Raw genomic sequence first — 21,945 nt, 5'->3', positions numbered from 1 at the left:
CCTTCACATCAGCTCAGAGCAGAAATATTCAAGTGAGGTTCAAGAAAGTTGATTATCCCTATAAACTTAGTGAAAAGTGAATTTAACACTAGAAGACTTGTGTTCACCTAGACACTAACTGGATCAGAACCTCTTGGGCTATCTGGGGTTCACTACATGCATGGTGCTTTCCAAAGAGCATGTCACACTACCCGCTGCATGGGTGGTCTAATTTGTGATCATATTCGTAGTGTGGACACTATTGTCTCAGGGTCACAAGCTGGGACTGCAACTTAAATACTTATACTGCCTATAGGGTCATCTAGCAATGATCGCCCCTTGAGCAGGAGACAATGCGTAGACCTTGAAAATGTGTACCTTGAAAGACGTAAAGACAGAAAATATCCTGCTACACTACATACAGAAACAGAATTTGATGGCAGATAAGAACCAATTTTGCCCATCTAGTCTGCTCATGTTTTCAGTCCTTGGTCTTGTCTTAGATTCAGGATATATGACATTACTATTATTATGAGTAATTGTTTTATATAGCGCCATCATATTCAATAGGGTTGTACATATATTTATCACATGCATGTTTAAATAAAGCATTGTGTAAAATGGAAGACTGGAAGAAGTATTTCGACAGTCAGCGATCAGCCATTGAAACCTACCTGAAAGCGTATACAATATATATATATATATATATATATATATATATATATATATACATATATATATATATTATATATCATCTGATACAGTATTCAGGTTATTTGTATATATATATATATATACATACACACTAATATAAAATACCGTTATAGTATTGCATGGTAACAATCAGAGCTATTAACATGTTCAGTGCCATAGGAGTGAGAAAAGAGCTTATCTCTGTAGCACAGGAGTGTAAATAAGCATATTTGTTGATTATCGCATGTTCTCTTGGAAATAAGGAACGGCTGAACTTTGTGCCATCCTGCAGTGCTCTGCTAGATTACGCTTTCACATGTTAATGGGTGAGACCTGTGGTCTGCCGCTTTGATCTTCACAACCCAAAATGATAAAGAGATAGTTCGGTACACGTGTAATCAGTGATTTATGGCACAAGGGCTCTTCATTATGGATGCTTTGAGACTTTCACCTTCCTTTTATCAGCGGAGAGATCTGTTCTAGCGATGCCAGACATGCTTTGGTCTTGTGCGCTGGGATCATTCCAGCCGTTCTCTTACCTGTTGTCTAAATCTCACTATTTAGCATCTAAAGAGCTAGTTTTATCAATAAAATTTCACATTAGAAAATTTATTTATATTTAATGCCAGCTTCTTCCTTGATGAAATCTAGAGGTGTCCCCTTAGCTATAATTTTATCTTTAACTCTTCTTGTTTATGTATACCATAGTTTTTTGCCTTACTTTTAAATGCAACTATTTTTTATGATCTAAAATATCAATTTAATAATATAATAAATCAAAATATAAAACGATAAACGTGCGCTATAAAAACCTAAAAACAAAGAATTAGACACCAGAACCGCTCTTCCCATCTAGTCTGCAGAGTTTGAGACTCAAACTATAATCAGCCCTTGGCTTTATGCCTATACATTACCTTACATTTCTATAGCGCCAGCAGATTCCGTAGCGCTGCTAGTCAGTGGAATCATTTAACATCACGCTCAACAACAAACTGTTACAAACGGAGCAGAGGGCCCTGCTCTTCAGAGCTTACAATCTATGCTTATCCCATGTATGTTTAAATTCTCTTTCTGTATTAGCCTTTACCACTTCTGATGGGAAGCTGTCCCATTTATCTACCACCCTCTCGGCAAGGTAATAAAACAGACACAGTGAATTCTCTGCGTCCACATGAGAGAGAATGAAGCTGGCCGGCATTCATTCATTAGCAAGAACACATCCTTTCAGTTTATCAAGCTGAGAAACTCAGCAGCCACCTCCACACTACTTAGTTCCTACCGGGTTCTGCGTCAATTCAAGAAAAGCAGGTAGACAAAGAAAAAAGAGATGATGAATTATTATAGCACCAATGCCTTACACTCAACCTTATATCGAGCTATTATGATTCATACATATGGCCCTTTTCATATACAAGGCAGTATTTTTAAACATTAACATTCCTTTCATATCCTTCATTCTAACGCAATACACGTTGTGACCACCCCCCTAGTATGGTTCTGCTTCAGTAGAGCTTTCCTAGCGAGTTGATTAGGAGCAGATCTCCTACCCTCCCTTTCTTTTCAGTAGCGCCATTATATTGAAGTTTCATTAAGTTTTAGTTGAAGTGTGGAAATCCGTACATTCAACAACCAAGCTGACATTTTATGAAACCTGCGGTGCGATAAATATTTGTATTCACCGATACGTCCCATCTTGGAAATCATATCCAAGCCATGACCAGGCACCTTATGGGCCGGGGAACAATCCAGCCTTAAACTGACAAACCCATATAAACCAGGGGGATTTGTAAAGCACATTATTTGCTTTGTACAGCCTTCTTTATTTCCTCTCAATAAATCAAAGATGGATAATTGAAGTAGGACCAGACCCCATATATACCAGGAATGAATGAATGAATGAGTGCGTGTGTCCTTTGTAGCTTGTGATGCCAGTAATCATTGTTTTTTTTATTTAAACAAGGATGGGGCACGTTAGGCATGGGGGGGTTAACACTTACCAACAGCAGAAAGAAGGAAGAGAAATAAAACAAATAATAATAATAAAAAAAATGCAAAAAGCTTTCATATTTTCGTACGGACTAACAATATGTGTGGTTGGACTCAATATCTACTCATGAAAGGTTATAGATGTTTATAGCCATTTTTTTAAAAGTATAAAACATTTTGCAATAAATGTTAAAACGTATTTATCCATTTAAAAAATGTTGACACAAAACAGTTTTCTGTTACAGAATTTCAGGTTTTAATATATATATATATATATATATATATATATATATATATATATATATATATATATATATATATATATATATATATATATATATAAAAGGTCTACTTTATTGCAATTTCTACTATTTAATGCCTGTACAAAAAACTATTCTATCTCAGTTTTCTCATACCAGGTAGCGAAGGTAAAAAAAAAAAAAGAGCTACCTTATCTCATGCCACGTTTGTGTGACCGATGCTAATAGCTTTAAAAACTGTACATGAAGGTAGGTGAGGTTGCCCCAGATCTTGTCTTTTCATGTCTGTCGAGGTGCTGCTCACATATCTACTCAGTTAAAAGACTAAGACCTATTTGCAAGATTCACAGACTTGTTCAAACCCAAGTGCTAGCGACAAACCCCATAAAACTCCGATGTTATTTTAGCACTTTCTTCTGCAGGAAGCAAACACTTGATATAACCTGTGTACTCACTCGCCAGTTCAGATCCAAGGTGTCTCGGAAAGTCTAGCAGGTCAGTGACAAAAGGAAAAGGAAAACATCCCAAAAAAATAAAAAAAAGGAAAAGAAAAAAAAGAAATCTATTCTTACTTTCTTGTGACAAGATAGAAAAAACATTACAACGCATTCCTCAGAACTTTAAGAATGGCAGCAAACCAATTAAAATGAGGAATTCCACTGGTTTCTGAACAAAATACGGATCCCATAACGCAAGAGGAGGAAGGAGGAATACAACAATGCATCAGCTCTAAAAACTTTAGAAAAGAGGGGAAGCATGGGATATTACATGGACGTGTGTAGCAAGAGTTTGGGGAAAATGATACCGTTAGGGGAAAGCCATGTTTATGTTGAAACATAGAAAGCGACAGCGGATAAGAACTGCTCGCTCGGCCCGTCTTGTATACAGTTTTTGCATATTACGTTACTTATCCCCTTAATGACAAAACCCGTACAAATGCATTCTTTTCAATGGGTTTAGGGACCGCCCATTGTCCTTAAGGGGTTAAAATATTTTAATAGGCATTCTTCATTGGTGGGGCTGTATAGGACACTGGGACATCTCTTTTAACCAATCACACAAACAATACTTGCAGGATAAGAAAGATTTGCACAGTTGTTATGTCATAGGTCTGACCACTTCCTGTCGCCATCTCTGACAGCGCAGGCATGGGCGGTACCAGAATGAGAATATGGACACTAGTGGTGGACACTACTGTTGGCAAAACCGTCATCAGGAAGTGATCGGTTGTATGACAAGTGAGATAAAGGAGGGTACGCAGTAGAACCGGCAGGAAGGTACCATCATAGCCACAAACATGGAGTAAAATGGAACCAGTAACAGTTGAGGTCCCTTCTTCATTCATAGTCAAGTCTTGCTTGAATTGACCTCCGTTTACCATCCTCTCATTATCACACTGCCATTAAAAAGTATAGTTCTTACTCTAATTTTGTGATTTGTCACAAAAGTACCTTGACTCGTGTAATCCATATATTTCATATACGTAATGTCGGCTTAGTTGTGTTTTAAATAGAAGTTATTTTTGTGCATGTACCATCTACCACCATGTATATGGGCCGTTTCCTTTAAACCTTTCCTCTGCTTACATGGCAAACATTTGGGGTTGATTTGAACTTCATTATCAGGTATATTCTCAAAAAAAAGGTGTTTACGGTTTTATTATGAGGTTTATCCTGCAAGAAGATCTGAGATGGTCCTGTACATTGAATCTCCAATAAACTCACACTTTAGTGAAAACTTTTTGGTCTTGGTTCAAATGCGAATTGTGTGACAAAATCCTAATCGCCCCCCCCCAAAAGAAGAATCAATACCAGTTCATACAGATCAGACAATTTAATTTATGTACTTCATACATTACATTTTACAATTACATTTATTGTTTAATGCCTTCGTTTCTGGTATAAAAATCTTAAAACATTTTAAATAGCAAGAAAAACATTCAAAACAGTATGACGACGCTTGTCAATAGGAGTCCTTCTAAAACCGCTGTTCAAATAACAGCAAGTAATAAATTAGTGGCTCGATGTAACATAAAAGGAAATAACAGATACACAACGCAAGACAAAATGAATATTAAAACAACCAAGGCATGATGATGAGTTATGAGGATATAAGATACTAAAAATGGAAAGGAATCAGGAGACCTCCCAGCAGTCCTCTGTAGCGCTTCATTGTGATCCGCTGCTGGGGTCGTTCATTTTCGTTGTGTAAAAGTACACTAACAGTTCTGTAAGGATCTTAGTTTCAGCCTTTCCGACAGCGGCAGCGGACTGTCCACCGAAACGATGGAGTCATCGCTCCGGTCTCCTGCGCCGGGCGACTTGTGCTCAGGACTAAGCGGTAGATCTTTCAGGCTGTAGCCAAGGACGACGACATTGCTGGCCGGTGAGATGTTCTTATGATTGATAAATCCAGATTCCTTTTTTGATTTATTGCTTTTGAGTCTTGAGTGGTTTTTGGCCCTCGGCTCGACTCGGCATACGTTATCCATCCGCCCCATAGTCTCCTCTGTCTCGTCTTCACTTGACGAACCCAACTTGCGACAGACGCTCTTCTTCGTGGTTATTTTTGGCGCAGTTTGGCTAACTATTTTATTAGAAACACTACTTACGGAAAGAGTTCGTGTGGGAAGGAGGGGTATCTTTTTTGGATCTTTTACAAACGTGTAAGGCTTCTTCACCGGGATAAGAGGGATTTTGTTGGGATCCTGTACAGAGCCGTTCTGCTTCGTAGCCGGCAGTTCCAGCGGTTTAACGCTCACACCTGCGCAAGCCACCGCTTTAACTGCTGTAACAGGGTGTTTTTTATTTTCTTCTGGACCCCATTTTACGGATTCAGTCTTTACTTTGGGTATTTGATTATTTTCCTTTGCACTTTCATCCACAGTGACAGAGTTTCCAGAATTGGATTCCTTTTTGTGGCCACTAATGGGTCGAAGCTTCTCAGGAAGAGATTTGGAATCAAGGTTTTGGGGGTAAGGGACACCAGACCGACAAGCGTTCTTTAAAAGTATTCTCTCTTTTAGGGATAACCTTTGGTACTCCACTTTTGAATCTTCCGTAGAACACGACTTCAGCTTATTTTCCTTGCTAGCAACTTTTGGCCCGATCAGTTGTCTCACGACCTCATTGTCATCCTGGCTTATCGTTTTTGGATTGTCATCGGTTTGCTTGTCGTTACAAGATTCTTCTTTTTTAGGTTCAGAATTTGGACAGCCCACCCCGGCGGTATGGGTTTCCGCTTTCGGAGACTTGCTGAAGGAAGTCGAGTCCCAATCGATGCTGCTCAGCTGTAGCTCGGAAATCAACGATGAGATGTTGGGTGAACTGGCATCTGATGGAGGAGTACCGCACTGTGCCGGTGAATAGCACGTTCCAGTAACATCTTCCTCACTTTCATCGACGTTGTCTGCGGTAAAAATCTCTAATTCTGTTGCAGGTTGTAAAAAAGTCTCTGTTTTTGCGGCCAAGTCCCACGTGTGTACATTCTCCTCTTTGGAGCTTTGCGTCCCGCCGCATTCTAAATTTGAATTGCTTGCTGGGGGTTTCTCCAAAGCGGGCTTTAAACTCATTTCCGACAGCAATGCAGCAACATCATCTAGATCCGGAATCACTTTGGACTTTGATTTAGACTTCTTGCCTAAAAAAAGATAAAAAAGGACATTCAATACGCGTCTCTGACGTTATAAATACAACAATGCCGCAGCTGTCTACTGCCGAAGCCAACAACTTGATTACACATTATGCTGCGCTGATGATCAGAGTTTGCTGCGCAAGCAAATTGGCTTTTGAATGGCGGCAGTGAATCTTGTGCTATTGACAACCAGCCATTGTATCGGAAAAGAGGGAGAGAAATAGAAACGCCGGTTGATTTCAGTTCATTAAATAAACGTATTTTGCTTTATTGGCAAAAATCAAATGTGTTCTGCGCAACGAGAGCCCTAAAACATTGGTTGGCTTGAGCAATGGATTTACTGCTGGTAACAGCTCAGCGATTTTCTACTAACCCGCAGTTTTTACTAGTATGTGTAAAATAATAGTCAAGGGGGGGTGCATACCGAACATTTGGAAGGTTTCCAATCTCTGTAAACCAAGCAGCGTTTGCCGTAATAGAACGTAAAGGAACCTCACCATGTTGAGTAGCAAATGCCTCCTTCGGCTATTGGGTTCCTGTATTATAAACTATATTCAAGGATATTTTACATTCAAAGAAAAGGTTTAAATGTACATTAAATGAGATGATACAACAAAAGGCCGATTTTGAGGAATGGAGGATGTTCTTTGCATGGATATAAATCCCTTTCCCAAGTCAACTCTTGTATCCAGAGATAGGCTTCCAATCGTCTCTATTTTAAAATCCATACGCAATGCATTTGCACACAAAAAAAACAACTCACTTTTATGCTTTTTCTCCTCTTCTTCCATTTTTTCCTTCTGATACAAAGCAACGGTCTGCGGATAAGCAGCTTGGAAGAGCGATTCTTCCTCGATTGTCACCAGCGGGGAGTCCGAAGGATGGTCGTCGGCAAAAACATATTCATCTGGAATAGATTGATAATGCACTGGGGTATGTGTCGGCAAACAGAAGCCACGTCTAACACAACGTTCCCTCTTCACATGTTAAATGTAGAAGGATCAAGAGAGCTGCAGTTCCTCTGAGTTTGTTCCTCAGAGGTCTGGATAAGGTAATTTAGAGATATCTCAGCAAAAGCTTCACAATAACGAGACATTCGCTCTATTAGTAACTACAGCTGCCAAAAAACAACGTGGCCACGAACTGTCATAGTATCCCGCAAGCAGAGAGACTTAATGTTGGCTGTGTTAATATGTCTCTTTTGTGGAGGTATATCAAACCAACACATATATATATACATATATATATATATATATATATATATATATATATATATATATACACACATATACATATACACACATATACATATACATATATACACATATACATATACACATATATAAAAATAAAGATATAGCATCTGGAAAAAAAAATCTGCATACATTTGCAACGAGTCCCCTTTTGTATTATTCTGACGGTCCTAGTAGATTGATGGTTTGAACATAGTCTAAACAAAGCCGTAATCCATTAATATATTCAATTTAAAATGTTAATCAGTTTTTCCCTCTTTTTTGGACAGTTCGTTTCTCTTTTGGTCCCGTCCGACTTGGTTTTAGTACTTCTTGATATCTTAACCCCTCACGGGCTCACAATGCATTGTTTTTAATGGGTTTAAAAGACAACCCATTGTCCTTAAAGGGTTAATGCAAGTTTTCTCAGGAGGATACAGACCTGGTTTCACCCATTCGATTTCAAAACAAGGAATTCCGTTCTTGACTCGAGTCTTAACAATTCTGATGACGAAAAATAATGTTGCGCATTAAAACAAACGACCAATAATGCAATTTTTTCACACGAAAAAAATGGCGATATATACAAGGATGCATGTGGCTAATAATGGCTTGGTTGCTGAATGAGTAAACGGGTGGATTAGTGTTGGGTACGGATCACAGTGAAGGATAGGATAATTTTTTTTAGTAAGTAGTCACCAAAAAACAATAATAAAAAAAAAAAAAATCTTTAGGCTAAAATAGACAAGGAGCATAATAAGTGTGACAATATCTGGTGATCAAGTCTTCCATTAAATAGATTCGAGGGCCGTCATTTCTGAACGCGTCACGCGTGGTTCTTAGGACATCCAAGTGATTCCAAACCGCTGTGATCGCGTTACCGTATGGCCTGTAGCCGCGCGGCCGGCTCTCGGCCTGCCTTCCGCTCGTTCATGTCGTAATGTGTCAGCAACGCCAGCAGCTTCTCGCAGGCGTAGTGCTTGGGCCACTCCATGCGATCCAATGCAAAATTCTGCCGAGAGAAAGACCAGAAAATACCTCAAAACAAAGAAAATTCCTGGAATTATAAAAAAAAGTCCTGGAATTATACAAAAAAGAGAAGTGAACAGAACCAATTTGAATCATAAATAGATGCCTTGGTTAACAACTTTGATCCCAGACGCTGAAGTAACACAATCCTGTATTCTTAAGGAGACACTCCAGTCATCATATACATTAAAGTGCATACGATGGGTGTAACAATTAAATATTATACTCTTCCTGGTGACAGAACCCCCGCAAAATCAGAATATCGGGAACACGGCGGCACATACTGACCTGGGAGGTCTGAAATATCTTCATGAGGATTTCCTTATATTTATTATACTTTGCACAGTGTGATCTGCATTTATTCACAGTGATGTGAAACTATTCATATTATATTATTCATATACTATATTAACCAAAAACATGTTTTTATCCAATCTGTTCCCGATACTCTCTCTTTATCTGCAGCCCTGGAGGCTGCCAGTCATGATATTTTGGGTGGCTTTCTCTGTTCAAACACCACACTGAGCCGACACTTTACGGCAATGCTAATGAAGTCCGTTACAACATAGACTTTTCATTAGTCAGAGTCCAGGTGGGTGATTAAGACTGAGCAATTCTATTGTTGACCACAGGCGGTATGATAAGAGTCTGGCTGTTTGCCTAGCAAGAGAGCTGGAACACATACAGATAATTAACATGCAGCTGCCTGAACACATATCTTGCTAATAAAAGAATTGTTTTAAGAGAGGAAATGGCAAAATACGTCTGAAAAATGTTAATCTGATACTAGCACTATAAAAAAATGGTAATGGATCCCCTTTAAGGCAACTCAACGACACACTGTTTAATTAACAAACCCACTCGTCAAAAGAAGGGGATCGCTGAACCGGTATAGTAAGAGACTGCGTGTTCTGGTGCACACTAGTTGAAGGTAAGAAGATTTACCGAGCATATAAAGGCCTACACACATCTGCGTGATCATATTCAATAGTAGGACATTTTAACCCAAACAGATGCATTCGGAAGTTCACTGATTTTAAGAGGCCAAACCTGATAAACCTCCGACTGAAGAGAACTCATTCACAGACGGGTTTAGCTCACCGGGCTCTAACTTGCTAAAAACTTTAGGGTTTGATAAAAAAAAAAAAAAAAAAAACCTCAAGACCAAGTCCGACAGAAGCCCACAAAACATTCATATTCTCTTACCTGGAAAGACAAAAGATTGGGTCGGACCCATTTGATCACTTTTACCAGTTTATTTTTATTTCGGATAAATTCTTCGATAACCTAGAATAATTTTTGGCAAGGGAAAAAAAAAAAAAAAAAAAAAAAAAAAAACACAAATGTCACAAAATTATAATAGATATATATTTTTGCGAACAATAATGAAGAAGTTTGTTGTTACCTCGTGGAAAGGAAACCCTTCACATTTCTTGGCTTTCCTGTAACACATAGACAAAGACACGATAAGCGTTGTTCTGTCACCAGGGGCCGATAGACTTTAATCCGCAGCGACGCTTCCATACATCTTGATGCTGTACTCCACAGGGTTGGCTCGTTTCTCTTGCTCCGTCCGATGCCAGTTACAAGGGCAGCGGTAGTCATAGTCGTGCGGCTCGCAGTATCGATTGCTTCCACACAGGGCACAGCCGCTTCGCTCGTGGTCCTTGGCGGAACCTACAAGGAGACGAGTAAAAATTGTGCGGGTGGGAAAGTAGTTCTTTTCGGATTGCTTGACTTCTCCATTCTGTCTTCATTCATTCGCAATCACACGACATGGGAGCGCTCCAATAGCATCATCACATAAACATATACAATTGTGCCTTCTAGGACGATAACTAGAAATTTTATGGGAGAAGGGAAAAAAAGGCAATTTATGGGTTTTTTCCACTTCAATTTACTGAAGACAATGGAGGATTGCACATCATCCTTTCCTCGTCTGCACGGTTTTGCCTAGGCAATGATTTTTTCTCTAAAGTTGAAGCTTTGTTATCCGACAGAAACGAATGATGTGATAGTGTTTTCATGAACTTGGAAGTTTGCAGGCAATACGTGCAAACCTTCGGCTGCTTTTTTTAAAATATTTTAATACTTTTTTAATTTTCACACAATTGATTGCAAACAATCTAACTGCATCAAGAATCATATCTAAAAAGGGGAAAGGGTAAGGATTAAAGACATAATTCAAAACAGGAGAAGCATTATAAAGGATAGTGAAGTCAGGGGGTGAAGAAGTCCTTGTCTTTATTTATTAAACATCAAACATTGCCCGTGCTTCCGCGTCCTTAGAGGATTTATACAGAGAGTTCAGTTCAAAGAGCGTCAGATCCAACGGAAAAAGCAAAGTTTGGGGGGGGGGAGGGTAAAAAAAATCAGCCAAAAAAAATACAGATTTTCTATTCTTTTCTTTTTGTCATTGCGGAAGCGAACGCATCGAGTATATTCATTGGAATCTTGGTGATTTATATGGTAATAAAGTCAAATAAAGAACGCTGTGTTTTCTATGTAAACGGAGAGTCCTGATTCGATATATATATACCTGGATGGCAGCAAACAGAACAATGCGCCACTTTCTTAGCAGACGTAGAGGGGATTGTCGGATCATTAAACTGTTTCTTCCACTGATAAAACCTACGATCAAGAAGACAGAAGAAGAATAAAAACACGGCTCACGGTAGGTTCCGTAACATACTACGTTGAAATTATTTCAGCAAGGAACGCAATGACATGGAGGATATCCGCTGCATCCTCTTTGATGACGCCGGATCGGGTCCATTTTGCGGTATATCGGTGTTAGACGTTGACAGAAAAAGAACACATTTGGTAAAGACGACACCTTTATTGGTTAACCTAAGCGTAATGGATTGCAAGCTTTCGGGGCTAACAAGGTCTCTTCAAGCATATTATACTTATCTCCAATATTATCTCCACCAAGTTTGCTCTCGATCACATCAGCAATAGTTATCAACCAGTAGACACAATCCATTCAAAATAATCAGCTAAAAGCTTAAAGAACTACATAATATTTATCGATGTGCGTCTCCAACAGGCTAAAACTTCCTTCCTCGACCAAGCGAGCAAAAACAGAAGTGTAATGGAAGGACACAATCATTTTTCAGGAGTCGTAGAATCTAATCAAAGATTTAACTCGGGGCTATACGGGGCGGATTTGGTCAAAAAAGAGCCATTTTTGATAACGCGTTATAACGGTGAACTATCACTGGACTTTAAGATAACTTGGCCAGGATATCCTCCCCTGCCGCAGATCCTTATTAACAGATTACATTTTATTGTCAGCAGCCTGCCGCCTTTTTCTTTCCCCAAAACGGAGCGCAGTAAAAAAAAGAAAGACATTCCCAACGTTAACTCGCATATCAAAGCCGGCTTTACTAATGAACCTATTAGCAGCGGAGTGTTACCCCAGCTGAATATTTTATACAGTAGTGAAAGCGTAGCAATGTGTGAGCGCACCAAATGGCAGGAGCCTGGCCAGGTGGACCGCTTAGGATTAGGGTTAATGCATGGATATGGATTTTTTTACATTTTTGTTTTTTTATCGTTTTACTAATTATTCGTATTCGTGTTGTACGATGTGCAGTATATAGCTACGTAGATTGGAGGAAAACATTCAGATCTAAGGGTGGATTTAATGCTGTGGTCTGCGAGTACCAACAAATACTAGATATAAGCTAAGAGTATGGCGGGTACGCGACGGGAGAGCCAGTGGGGTCTGCATGCTAAAGGGGGCTGACGGCAGAGGGTTTGGGTTCCTTGACTTCACTCAAGGTATAAAGTTGGACCATGTTAACCATAGCAATAGAGAAAGCACATGTGGTAAAGTTGATACATATGCTGGCTAACCGATGGATCGCCGGAAGAAGAGACCTAGATAGGCTCGAAAGCTTGCGATCCATTATACGTCAGTCAGCCAATAAAGGTGTGATCTTTGAATTTGCTTTGCCATCACTGTACATTATGAAGGCTCGTTCCCCATAAGCTTGACGGACTCTCTATATGCAGAGGTAAACCAGTTACATCTCTTGAAATATGCATTATACAGGGCCAGCTCAGCCTCACATAATGAATAATAGAGCGCGGTGGTTGAAACCAAAACTCTCCTGCAAACTCTAATGGTGACTAAACCCCAGGAACTGACCGATTAGAATCTGCTGAAAACCGCTGAACCACATTAAAGACATCATATGCATTACATATACGCTAATCACTAATTGTCAGATCCCCTAGCGCATGTATAAACAAATAGAAGATGCAGATATCACTGTAAGGATATTGTCTTGCCTCTACACCCGCTAGGACTATAAACAATATTATATATCAAACTAAAGGGATAGTATAAATCAGTTCCTTGCACGTCAGGTTTAGTAGGACAAGGGGGAGGACTGGCCAGAGCCGCCATCGGGAATCCGGACATTGCCCCAGGGACGGGTTTGAAGCGGGTGTCACAAAACACGTAGAAGGTGGTAAGAGGGCGAGGGGGAGTAGTGTGTGTGCGTGCGTAGGTGTATACGCGTGTGTATGTAAAGTGCCAGAGTCAGCATGTCTATTGTATTGTAGTGCCAGATTCAGTATGTATGTGCGTGTGTATATTTCATGTATGTATAGTGTTAGAGTGCGCGCGCATGTGTATAAGTGTGGTGTTAATGTATGGTGATAACTTGGTTATGCTTTGTGTTACTATTTGGTGTTACCGTGGGCTAGTGTGTGTGTGTGTGTGTGTGTGTGTGTGTGTGTGTGTGTGTGTGTGTGTGTGTGTGTGTGTGTGTGTCAGTGTATGGTGTATGGTGTAATTGTGAGCGTATGCGTCAAAAGTGATCCTAGGGAAATGGAGAAGAGGCGCAGGAGACCGCTTAACAGATGCACTGGGTCATGCAGCATCACAAGAAGGGTGCAAAGACGAAGGATACACAGGAAGGAAAGGTGGTGAACCAGTGACAGGGTCATGGGCCACCAAGGCTCATTGATGCACGTGGGGGGAGAAGGCTGCCCCATGTTGTCAAATCCAACAGATGAGTTACTGAAGCTCGAATTACTGAAAACATTAATGCCGGTTCTGATAGAAAGGAGTCAGAACACACAGAGCATCACAGTTTGTATCGTATGGGGCTGTGTAAATGCAGACCAGTCAGGGTGCCCACGCTGACCCCTTTCACTGCAGAAAGTGCCTACAATGGGCACGTGAGCATAAGAACTGGAGCAGGGAGCAACGGAAGAAGGTGGCCATTCAAGGAGAGTTCCACTTTAAGAATAAAAGGAGATATAACGAGGGCCCAATGTATCAAAGGCATTAATAGTCAGTCCTTAGGATCAGCCGGCACCTCCATATTGCAGCAGAAGCGGTTCGCAGAATCAGCCATACTGGGTCTTCACCTTTTGTTACAGAAAAGGATATTGCTATATTAGCCACCGGGAACATCTCCCAAAGATAGCTTTAATGGACTCATGCTCCCACAGTAAGACGGGAAATCATCAAACTTTCAAGGCCTCTGATGTCCGCTTCTTTAGATGTCTTATCACAAAGAGAAACCATGTGTCCTGGATTGTTGGTGGGTTTGGAAGCCTCACCTTGAAAACCTACATATACACAAGTGCCCAGAGCGGGAATATTTATGCATTTACCTTAAAAATAGTTTTAAAATTATATATAGTCTGATATACAACAATCGGGATCTATCTTTACCTCTGCAATAAACTCTCTCCCTTCAAGGTCTCAATGAGCTTCAACGCCTGCTCCTTTCCAACACCAGGCACTCCCTGTATGAATAAATTAAACAAGACGCGTTAAATGCCACAAAAATAAAGTAATACAAAGGTCAGTATATGGCAAAATTAAATAACGGTGGTTTAATGCATGGTAAAAATATCCACTTTCAGTTTTTTAGTGTCAAAGCTGCCCAATTCATAAAAAATAAAGAAATAACCCCCGCGTTGATAAACAAATTATTTCACAATCATCAGATCATCCAGAGCACTACTGTTGGTCTGCAGAACTTGAGCTATACAATAAGGCAAAAAGGAACACAGATCTGCTCATTCATTCACGATTTACATTCAGACTCTATGCAGACAGAAAGATAATGAATGAAGCGTTCGTCCCGTAAGAAACCTAAATAATTTCAGAATTGTTCCGGAGGTACCTGATTAAAATTAAGAAATACCATAATAAGTAATTAGATTGTAATCTTTTCTTCCTAATAACCAAGAGTGATTTTCATGCACCTGGATTAATGATCTTTATTTTATTGTTATTTTTTTGTTGTTTTTTTTATGTCTACTTTTGACATGATCTACGACTGCTCTATAAAATCTTTATTGGCTTGTATTTCCAACGTCGTCTATCAAAATGCAAAGATGAAAAATATATTAAAGAGTCAACACTATATGCCGCGGGGCCAGTTAAATGAACAATTTAAACTTCCATTAATATACCAAATCAATACATTTTCATCTTTTTTTTATTTTATGGTTCAGTTGATCTTCATTTATTTTTATTTTCTTTTTACAGCTCTACAACTTGAAGCATATATACACATAATAAGCTGCTAAAACGCCTCCTATATTCAGTATGCAGCCGGCACGGAGGCCATTGCCACGTGAATGAACCTCGCATTGAACAAATAACCTGCCTGCGGGCTGAAGGACTGATGAAGACACAAATCACCTTAGCGGTGGGGGGCATAGAGCAAACTGCCCATATAAACTCAGCCTGCTTAGAGGAGCAGGAGATAGTCACTTGATTTATATATATATATATATATATATATATATATATATATATATATATATATATATATATATATATATATATATATGAAATGCTTTTAAAATGGAATTCTTTATATTGGCTGTCATTCCACTGCCAACGTCCAACCATCCCAGAAAGAAAATAAAACGCACGCTCATCAATTCTCATCCCTGTATTCTTTCTCCGTCAGAGTATTATTCTGCGGGGGGGAAAAAAAGGTCAATGCAACACAAAAAATACTGACTCCTTTTCCTAAGGAATATGTTAAGCTTTAGTGTCAGGTAGATGACGCTCATTGTAATTGAAGCTACGCGTACTTTCTGAAAACTGGTATTTAAGTCTCCTGCCCGCACTGTGATAAAGTATCGCACTTTGGACGCATTTTGTGGAGGCTTCTTTTTACTTCTAGAGAGAATCCAATGCATTGTTCCTTTAGAAGCCCAAACAAACAGAGGCCGCTACGAAAATAGTTTTATTTTGTGAACTTGGTAGCAAAATGGTTTGATTGCGTGTTTAAACACCTTTTGTGACCTATGACTTACCAGGTACATCATGAAAAGATGTCCCTACAGGACCCATAATGTACCTGGTACGTCATTGGTTAAAAATACTCCCAATTTACATTGATTGTAGGGGCACCACTGATGCTGACCGCTCCATGACCAGGGTGGTCAGTCTACAGCAGATTCCTTGTTTCCCTGCAACCCAAGCAGTAAAAAAAAAATTAAAAAATAAGAGCTTTTAAATGTTTTTATATATATTTATAGACTTAACCCTGTGTTTATTACATTTAAGTTGTAGTTAGTGTAGGGTGGAAATTATATAGGAAATATATATACAGGGAAAGATCATGAATATATTTTAGGTATTTTTTCTCCATTCATACCAGCTGTACAAGACCCATTTTTGAAATTCTTTTTATAAAAAATATGGATAAAAGCCCTATATATAATTTGCGTGCGTACACTAAAGGAAAAAGAGAGAAATAACAGTTAGAGAAAGACATCAACACAAAAAAAAGCTTGTGTCCTGTAGCATAAAATAGCACTGGTCCTTACGGGGTTAACGCACTCCTTCAAGACAGGCAATTAAACGGGACCTGCACATAATACACTGAACGAGTCTGCATCAGTTCGGTCCATTTTAAGACAGTCTTTATATACTGTTCTACGAACGCTCCGCTACCAAGGTCGTTACAAAGCGATTCCCGCAGTAAAGTTAACCCCACTGCTGCATTTATACGCACTATCATTTTACATACATACGAGGAAGAGAGGGGGAGACAGAAAATGTACAGTATAGGAGTAAAAAAATAAATAATAATAATAATAATAATAATAGGCGCCAACAGTGAAACTTGATGCGCGGCTATTGGGCTCCTGCCCAAAATATAACAGATCAATGGCCTGATGCGGCCGGCACCTTGAAGCTGAAAACGCCAGTCCATCGCTTGCACGTTCCTTTGTACACGGAGCTGGCATTGAAAGGGTTAGGTGTCTTTAACCCTACGGTGAAGGCTCGGCGTACGCTGCACCGGAGCTTCATTGGGATTCTTCAAACATTAACAAATAGGAAGTGCTTCCCGGGTCATTAACACTTGTGCTGACACTCTAATGAAGGCGCCACCAGTTAGCACGGGTATGAGAGAGGCTCATCGGGGTCTAATTACTGCCAGATGCGGCTTTAAACAGACACCCTGTGACAATCCAGTACTAAAAGCCACTCAGCCCGAGGACCGTGGGCAGCAGAAAAGGGACAAGAGATGTGTCACAGCCCTCCTCAACCCCGTATCAAAAACCTATGGAACCGCTAGTTAACCCTTTGAGTAGCATTGGTGTGAGAAGTATAAAAAAAAGAGAAAAACGTAAGCTACAAAAACAGCGGATAAGATATCTTATAGGGGTTTTTCTACCCCAAGAGAGTAGTAGATAATTAGAATAGCCTGCCAGCAGAAGTGGTACAGGTTAACGCAGTTAGGGAACTAATGGATAGGCATTAAGGTCTGCAGCAGGAACAGACTAGGTGGGCCGAATGGTTCTTATCTGCCGTCAAAAATGAACAATAATTTTAAGTTTAAACCTGTGCAGATTCTATAGACTATGAATAAAACTATTTTTTGCTCTGGGCTCAGAAATCCTCCTCAGCTGCAATATTTACAGTGGATTTTGAAATAAAATCCAAATTTGTTAATAAAAATAATTTCTCAGGATTTGTCAGCTGGCACGAACACAAAAAATATATAATTTCTTTAAAACACAAATTAAATTACAATCATATGTTTTTTTTTTTTTTTCATTATTATTGCGTAAGAAGCTTCCAATCGGACACATTCTCTCCCGTTTGAGAAAGGCGTAGAGAATCGTTCCGTTTGGAGACGGACAACAAGAGCGGAATGAACTTTACCCTTAGAAATATTTAACTGGGTTTTCGCTGATCATTTTGCAAGGATCATCCTCACTAACACAGACCTTGGAGAACTGAATGCAAATATCCATACAAGTTCCCAGAGCTGCTAGAAGGGGACCTGCCGTCATACCCTACGCCTGATCCAAATTCAACCACCTGTTCCTTTATTCTTCTTTATTTCAAAGCTAGAGGTGTCGTGCTTCCTGCCGTAACATAAAAGAAAGGGTGCCTGGTGCTTCTCGCTAAAGCGTTATCACGGCCGCGGTGGACCAGGTTCCCCAACGTTCTCCTTCTTCCGGATATGTGCGGTCCCTTCTCTCTTCAGCCAAAGCAAATCCCTTTGCAAGGAAGGGTGCTTCTGAAGTTAAGATGCTCGTTCACTTCCCCTCTAAAAACTGAGTCTTTAGGGTCCAGGTCACTGCAGCAGTTCCAGTAAAAGTGCAAAAATATCATATATAATAATCTATATGGAAAAAAACCCTTGCACAAGAAAACGATCCAATCAGGTTTTCATGCCTTTTCACTTAATAGGAAATTAAAAGGAATTCACAAAGCAGAACTTCATAAATGACAATGCCCTCCCATGTCAAAATGAAAAGATTATATATATATATATATATATATATATATATATATATGTAGAAAATCTCACCTTTGGCAGATAATCACAACCTAGAAAGACCGCCAGCCCAACCATGGAATCTCTGTCTAAACCGAGCTTGGATTTAATAGAAGAGGCTTCGTAGCAATCCACATGAGGGTCCTGTTAAGAGAAGCAATAAATAGAAATATTGTTAAAGGAGCAGTTGTTGCGAATCGCTTCGCCACTCTAGTTTGGCTAAATTCTAACGAGCATTTCTGTGAGAAACGACGCCATAACAAAACAACATTAAATCCGCGTAACTTTTATGGAACTGGGCATCTTTATGGTTTTAAAACAATGTAGACTGCGCTTGAAATGAACGCCATAAATATATTTGATGGTTATATCCCTTTAAAGGTTACCGCAACACTTACCATTACGGAAAACTACTTTAATAAATAAAAAGTACTACAATTTTATGCTTATTTTTATTTCCTTTTTTAAATCCTTACGAGCTCCGTTCTTCTGCGATACCTTTTTTTATAGCAATTAAAAGACACAGCACCAATACAAATCCTTCTTCATATAAATATTTTTTTAAATAGTCTGAATGCTCATTTTACTCGGTTATAGCAGTAAAAAGGTCATTTGTTAGCAGAGTTTTCCTGCCACCTAGTGGACACAAGCAAGACTTTACATCGGATGGGAAACAAACAAGGGTTAATTAAACTGGGCAACTAATATAAAGTAGGGGGCAAAGTATGTCTTTCGAGAATGAAGGTTTTGCATAAATATATATTTTTTATTAAAAAAAATATATTCTAAAATAAAACTTATTTAAAATATCCTCAGTTTAGCAAAATAGCTAAATATTATCTCTCTCACACTTTCCACAAATGGGCGGAGCCTCCACACACACCCTCCATCTGATTGGAGGAATAATGCAGATGCATCCGCAGAAAAAGACGGGCAGAGACTCTTTGCTTTCTCCGCATAGCCATCTGCATTACGGCGGCCTCTTGGACTTCCACTAAAGAGCAGAGCCACCATGGGGACAGCCTCTCCTCCACTACGCCAGGGGAAAAAAAAAAAAAAAAAAAGAACACAGAAGAACAAGAAGCTGAACTGCAGAAAAGTAGCCGGGGACATGGGAGCAGATGGTGGTGAAATGAGAGAGAAAGCACAAAATGCAAACAAAATAACAAGAGCTCTCATTTTATTCCACTGGAGTCTCTCCACGTTTGTTTGGAAATTTGTATGAATTAACAAAATCGCTAAAGTCTAATATTTACAAAAGAAAACTCTCCAATTATTTTTATTTTAGGGGAACAGAGTTAAAATGGCTTTTAGAAGTTACTCACACTCACAGGGGATTTATGGAAATGTTCATCACCGCCTGTCCATACGTAGTGACAACACAACAAGCAGCGCAAGCGGTCTCCTGCCGTGTCAAGAGCAAAGGAGGCAAGCGACATACCTTAACATTCATGGTAAAATTCCTGTAAACCGTCTGGGCCCCGTACAGAAAGACGTCTCCGTCGTTGGTAATGCATCCGTCCACGTACCCTTTAGCGTCTAGGTAAGCACACATAGCCTCGGCCTCTCCGGCAGCCTGGACCCATGGAACCCCAAGGCATTCCAGAAGCTGGAGACACTGTGAAGCGGGACAAAAACGGGGTCTTCACATCTCCGAAAATGCATTGATCCCAACATACAGAGGGGTGGATCCAACTGATGTGAACCTGTACATATATGCACATAGGCACACATACATGCATACATACATGCATACACACGCATCATTTGTGTCTTACTTCTTTCAAGACAGACTTGAAATAAGACCTCCCAGGTCTTGCCGACGCAGGCTTGTTAGACGATCCATAACGCATCTCATTCCTCTTGTTCATAGTGTCAGCTTTAATCTTCGGGGCTTCCCCTTCCGTCACAAACACTAATTTCACTCCCATCAAGCTCAAGGAAGAAACACGAAAAAAGAGGTTCCTACCAAAAAAAAAAATGAAATACACCAAAAAATAAGTTCACATTCCCAAACTTTAGCTATTCTGGGCTGTGGAAGACCTTTTTAGAATCTGAGGCCCAACTAAAAGCACTGGTCACTCGGCTAAGGAAAGCGCAAAGAAAACAATGTTTAGTTGCCATAGCCCCAGATTCCGATAGCTAAATACGCACCTATGACGTTATGGCTTTTAATTAGAAATGTATTTATTTATTCTTCGGTGCTGCTAAAGTGTTTTATATGAGATTTATTGAGCTGTCCGATTGGAACTAACAGCAAATCCTGTCTAACAAAAATATGCTAGATAATAAAATCCAACATCGAGCCGTCAAGTAGGACCCCCGGAGCCGCGTATGAAAAACCTTTAGATGTTTGGGGTCTCCATTACTGCGCACGGTGGAAAAAAAAGTCACTAAGGATATAGCCTGCCTTTTGAGATGAAATAAAGGAATTTTGGTGAAGATGGAGATCAAACATTTCTAACCCAGAAAATGTACCTGAGATGAGGTTTGGTAACCACGCCAACCATTTTCTTAACAGTTTGTGCTTCACACACCCAGAGGCTCAGATCCACTGCAAGGGTTTTCCCGGCCAGACTGTGCAGCGGGACATGTTTCTTGACTGGTTCCAGAATGGACCACAATTCATGGACCCCCATTCTTTGCCTTCAGTTCCAAACGTAGACTTTAGCTGCAAAAAGAAAAAAAAGATTAAAATGATGGCCGATGCTAAGGGATCTATCACAATAACTTATTCTACATAGAAGATGAAGAGTTACATATGCATTCAGGACCTCAGAGGTCTCTTCTTCAAATGAAAATTCATTTTTACTTACTTAAAACTTCTTGTAGGAGGAACTTTATTTATAAATAAATGTAATGTAATATATATATATATACGCACCCACACACAACTTTCTATATACCAATAATAACTACTTGACAAATGATACTTTAACAAGCAGGCAGTATGATAATACAAAAAAAAAAATCAAATCAACGCTTCAGACCACATCACAGTCTTTTATCAAGAACTTGCTACAATATGTATGTGCGTGTGTGTGTGTATGTGTGTATGTGTGTATATATATATATATATATATATATATATATATGTGTGTGTGTACGTGTGTGTGTGTGTATTTTCTAGAATGTTGCCCATAGGCAGATCTTTGCCAAATCTTTGACCATTTCCAGGGATGAATCTCTTTAGGGAACCAATCTACTTAATACATGGACTCCAAGCTGTGTGATTGTATACATCGCTTATGTTGGACTAGTTGATCTGTGTGGCCAGTGGCATTATTGTGCCCTCAGTAGTACAGATTCAAACTGTTTGTATACATTTCCGGTTGCTGTCCACTG

The 21,945-nt window shown here is 39.5% G+C and overlaps 1 protein-coding gene across 1 annotated transcript; it reads right to left on the bottom strand.

Moving 5' to 3' along the window:
* Positions 1–5,136: 5,136 nt before the first annotated feature.
* On the bottom strand, positions 5,137–21,259 carry GEN1 (GEN1 Holliday junction 5' flap endonuclease). Its single transcript, XM_053460450.1, has 13 exons — positions 21,079–21,259; positions 20,379–20,565; positions 20,042–20,218; positions 18,634–18,744; positions 14,511–14,584; positions 11,352–11,443; positions 10,339–10,489; positions 10,218–10,254; positions 10,019–10,099; positions 8,665–8,795; positions 8,226–8,287; positions 7,315–7,458; positions 5,137–6,557 (listed from the first exon to the last, which is right to left on the bottom strand). The coding sequence occupies exons 1-13, from the start codon at positions 21,237–21,239 to the stop codon at positions 5,137–5,139; spliced, it is 2,829 nt and encodes a 942-aa protein (XP_053316425.1). The 5' UTR covers positions 21,240–21,259.
* Between the last annotated feature and the right edge of the window lie 686 nt (positions 21,260–21,945).

The sequence above is a fragment of the Spea bombifrons genome, chromosome 3 (genome assembly GCF_027358695.1).
Source record: "Spea bombifrons isolate aSpeBom1 chromosome 3, aSpeBom1.2.pri, whole genome shotgun sequence".
Lineage (NCBI taxonomy): Eukaryota > Metazoa > Chordata > Amphibia > Anura > Pelobatidae > Spea > Spea bombifrons.
Note: the sequence above shows the minus strand (reverse complement) of the source record. Positions and strands in the feature narration are given on the sequence as shown.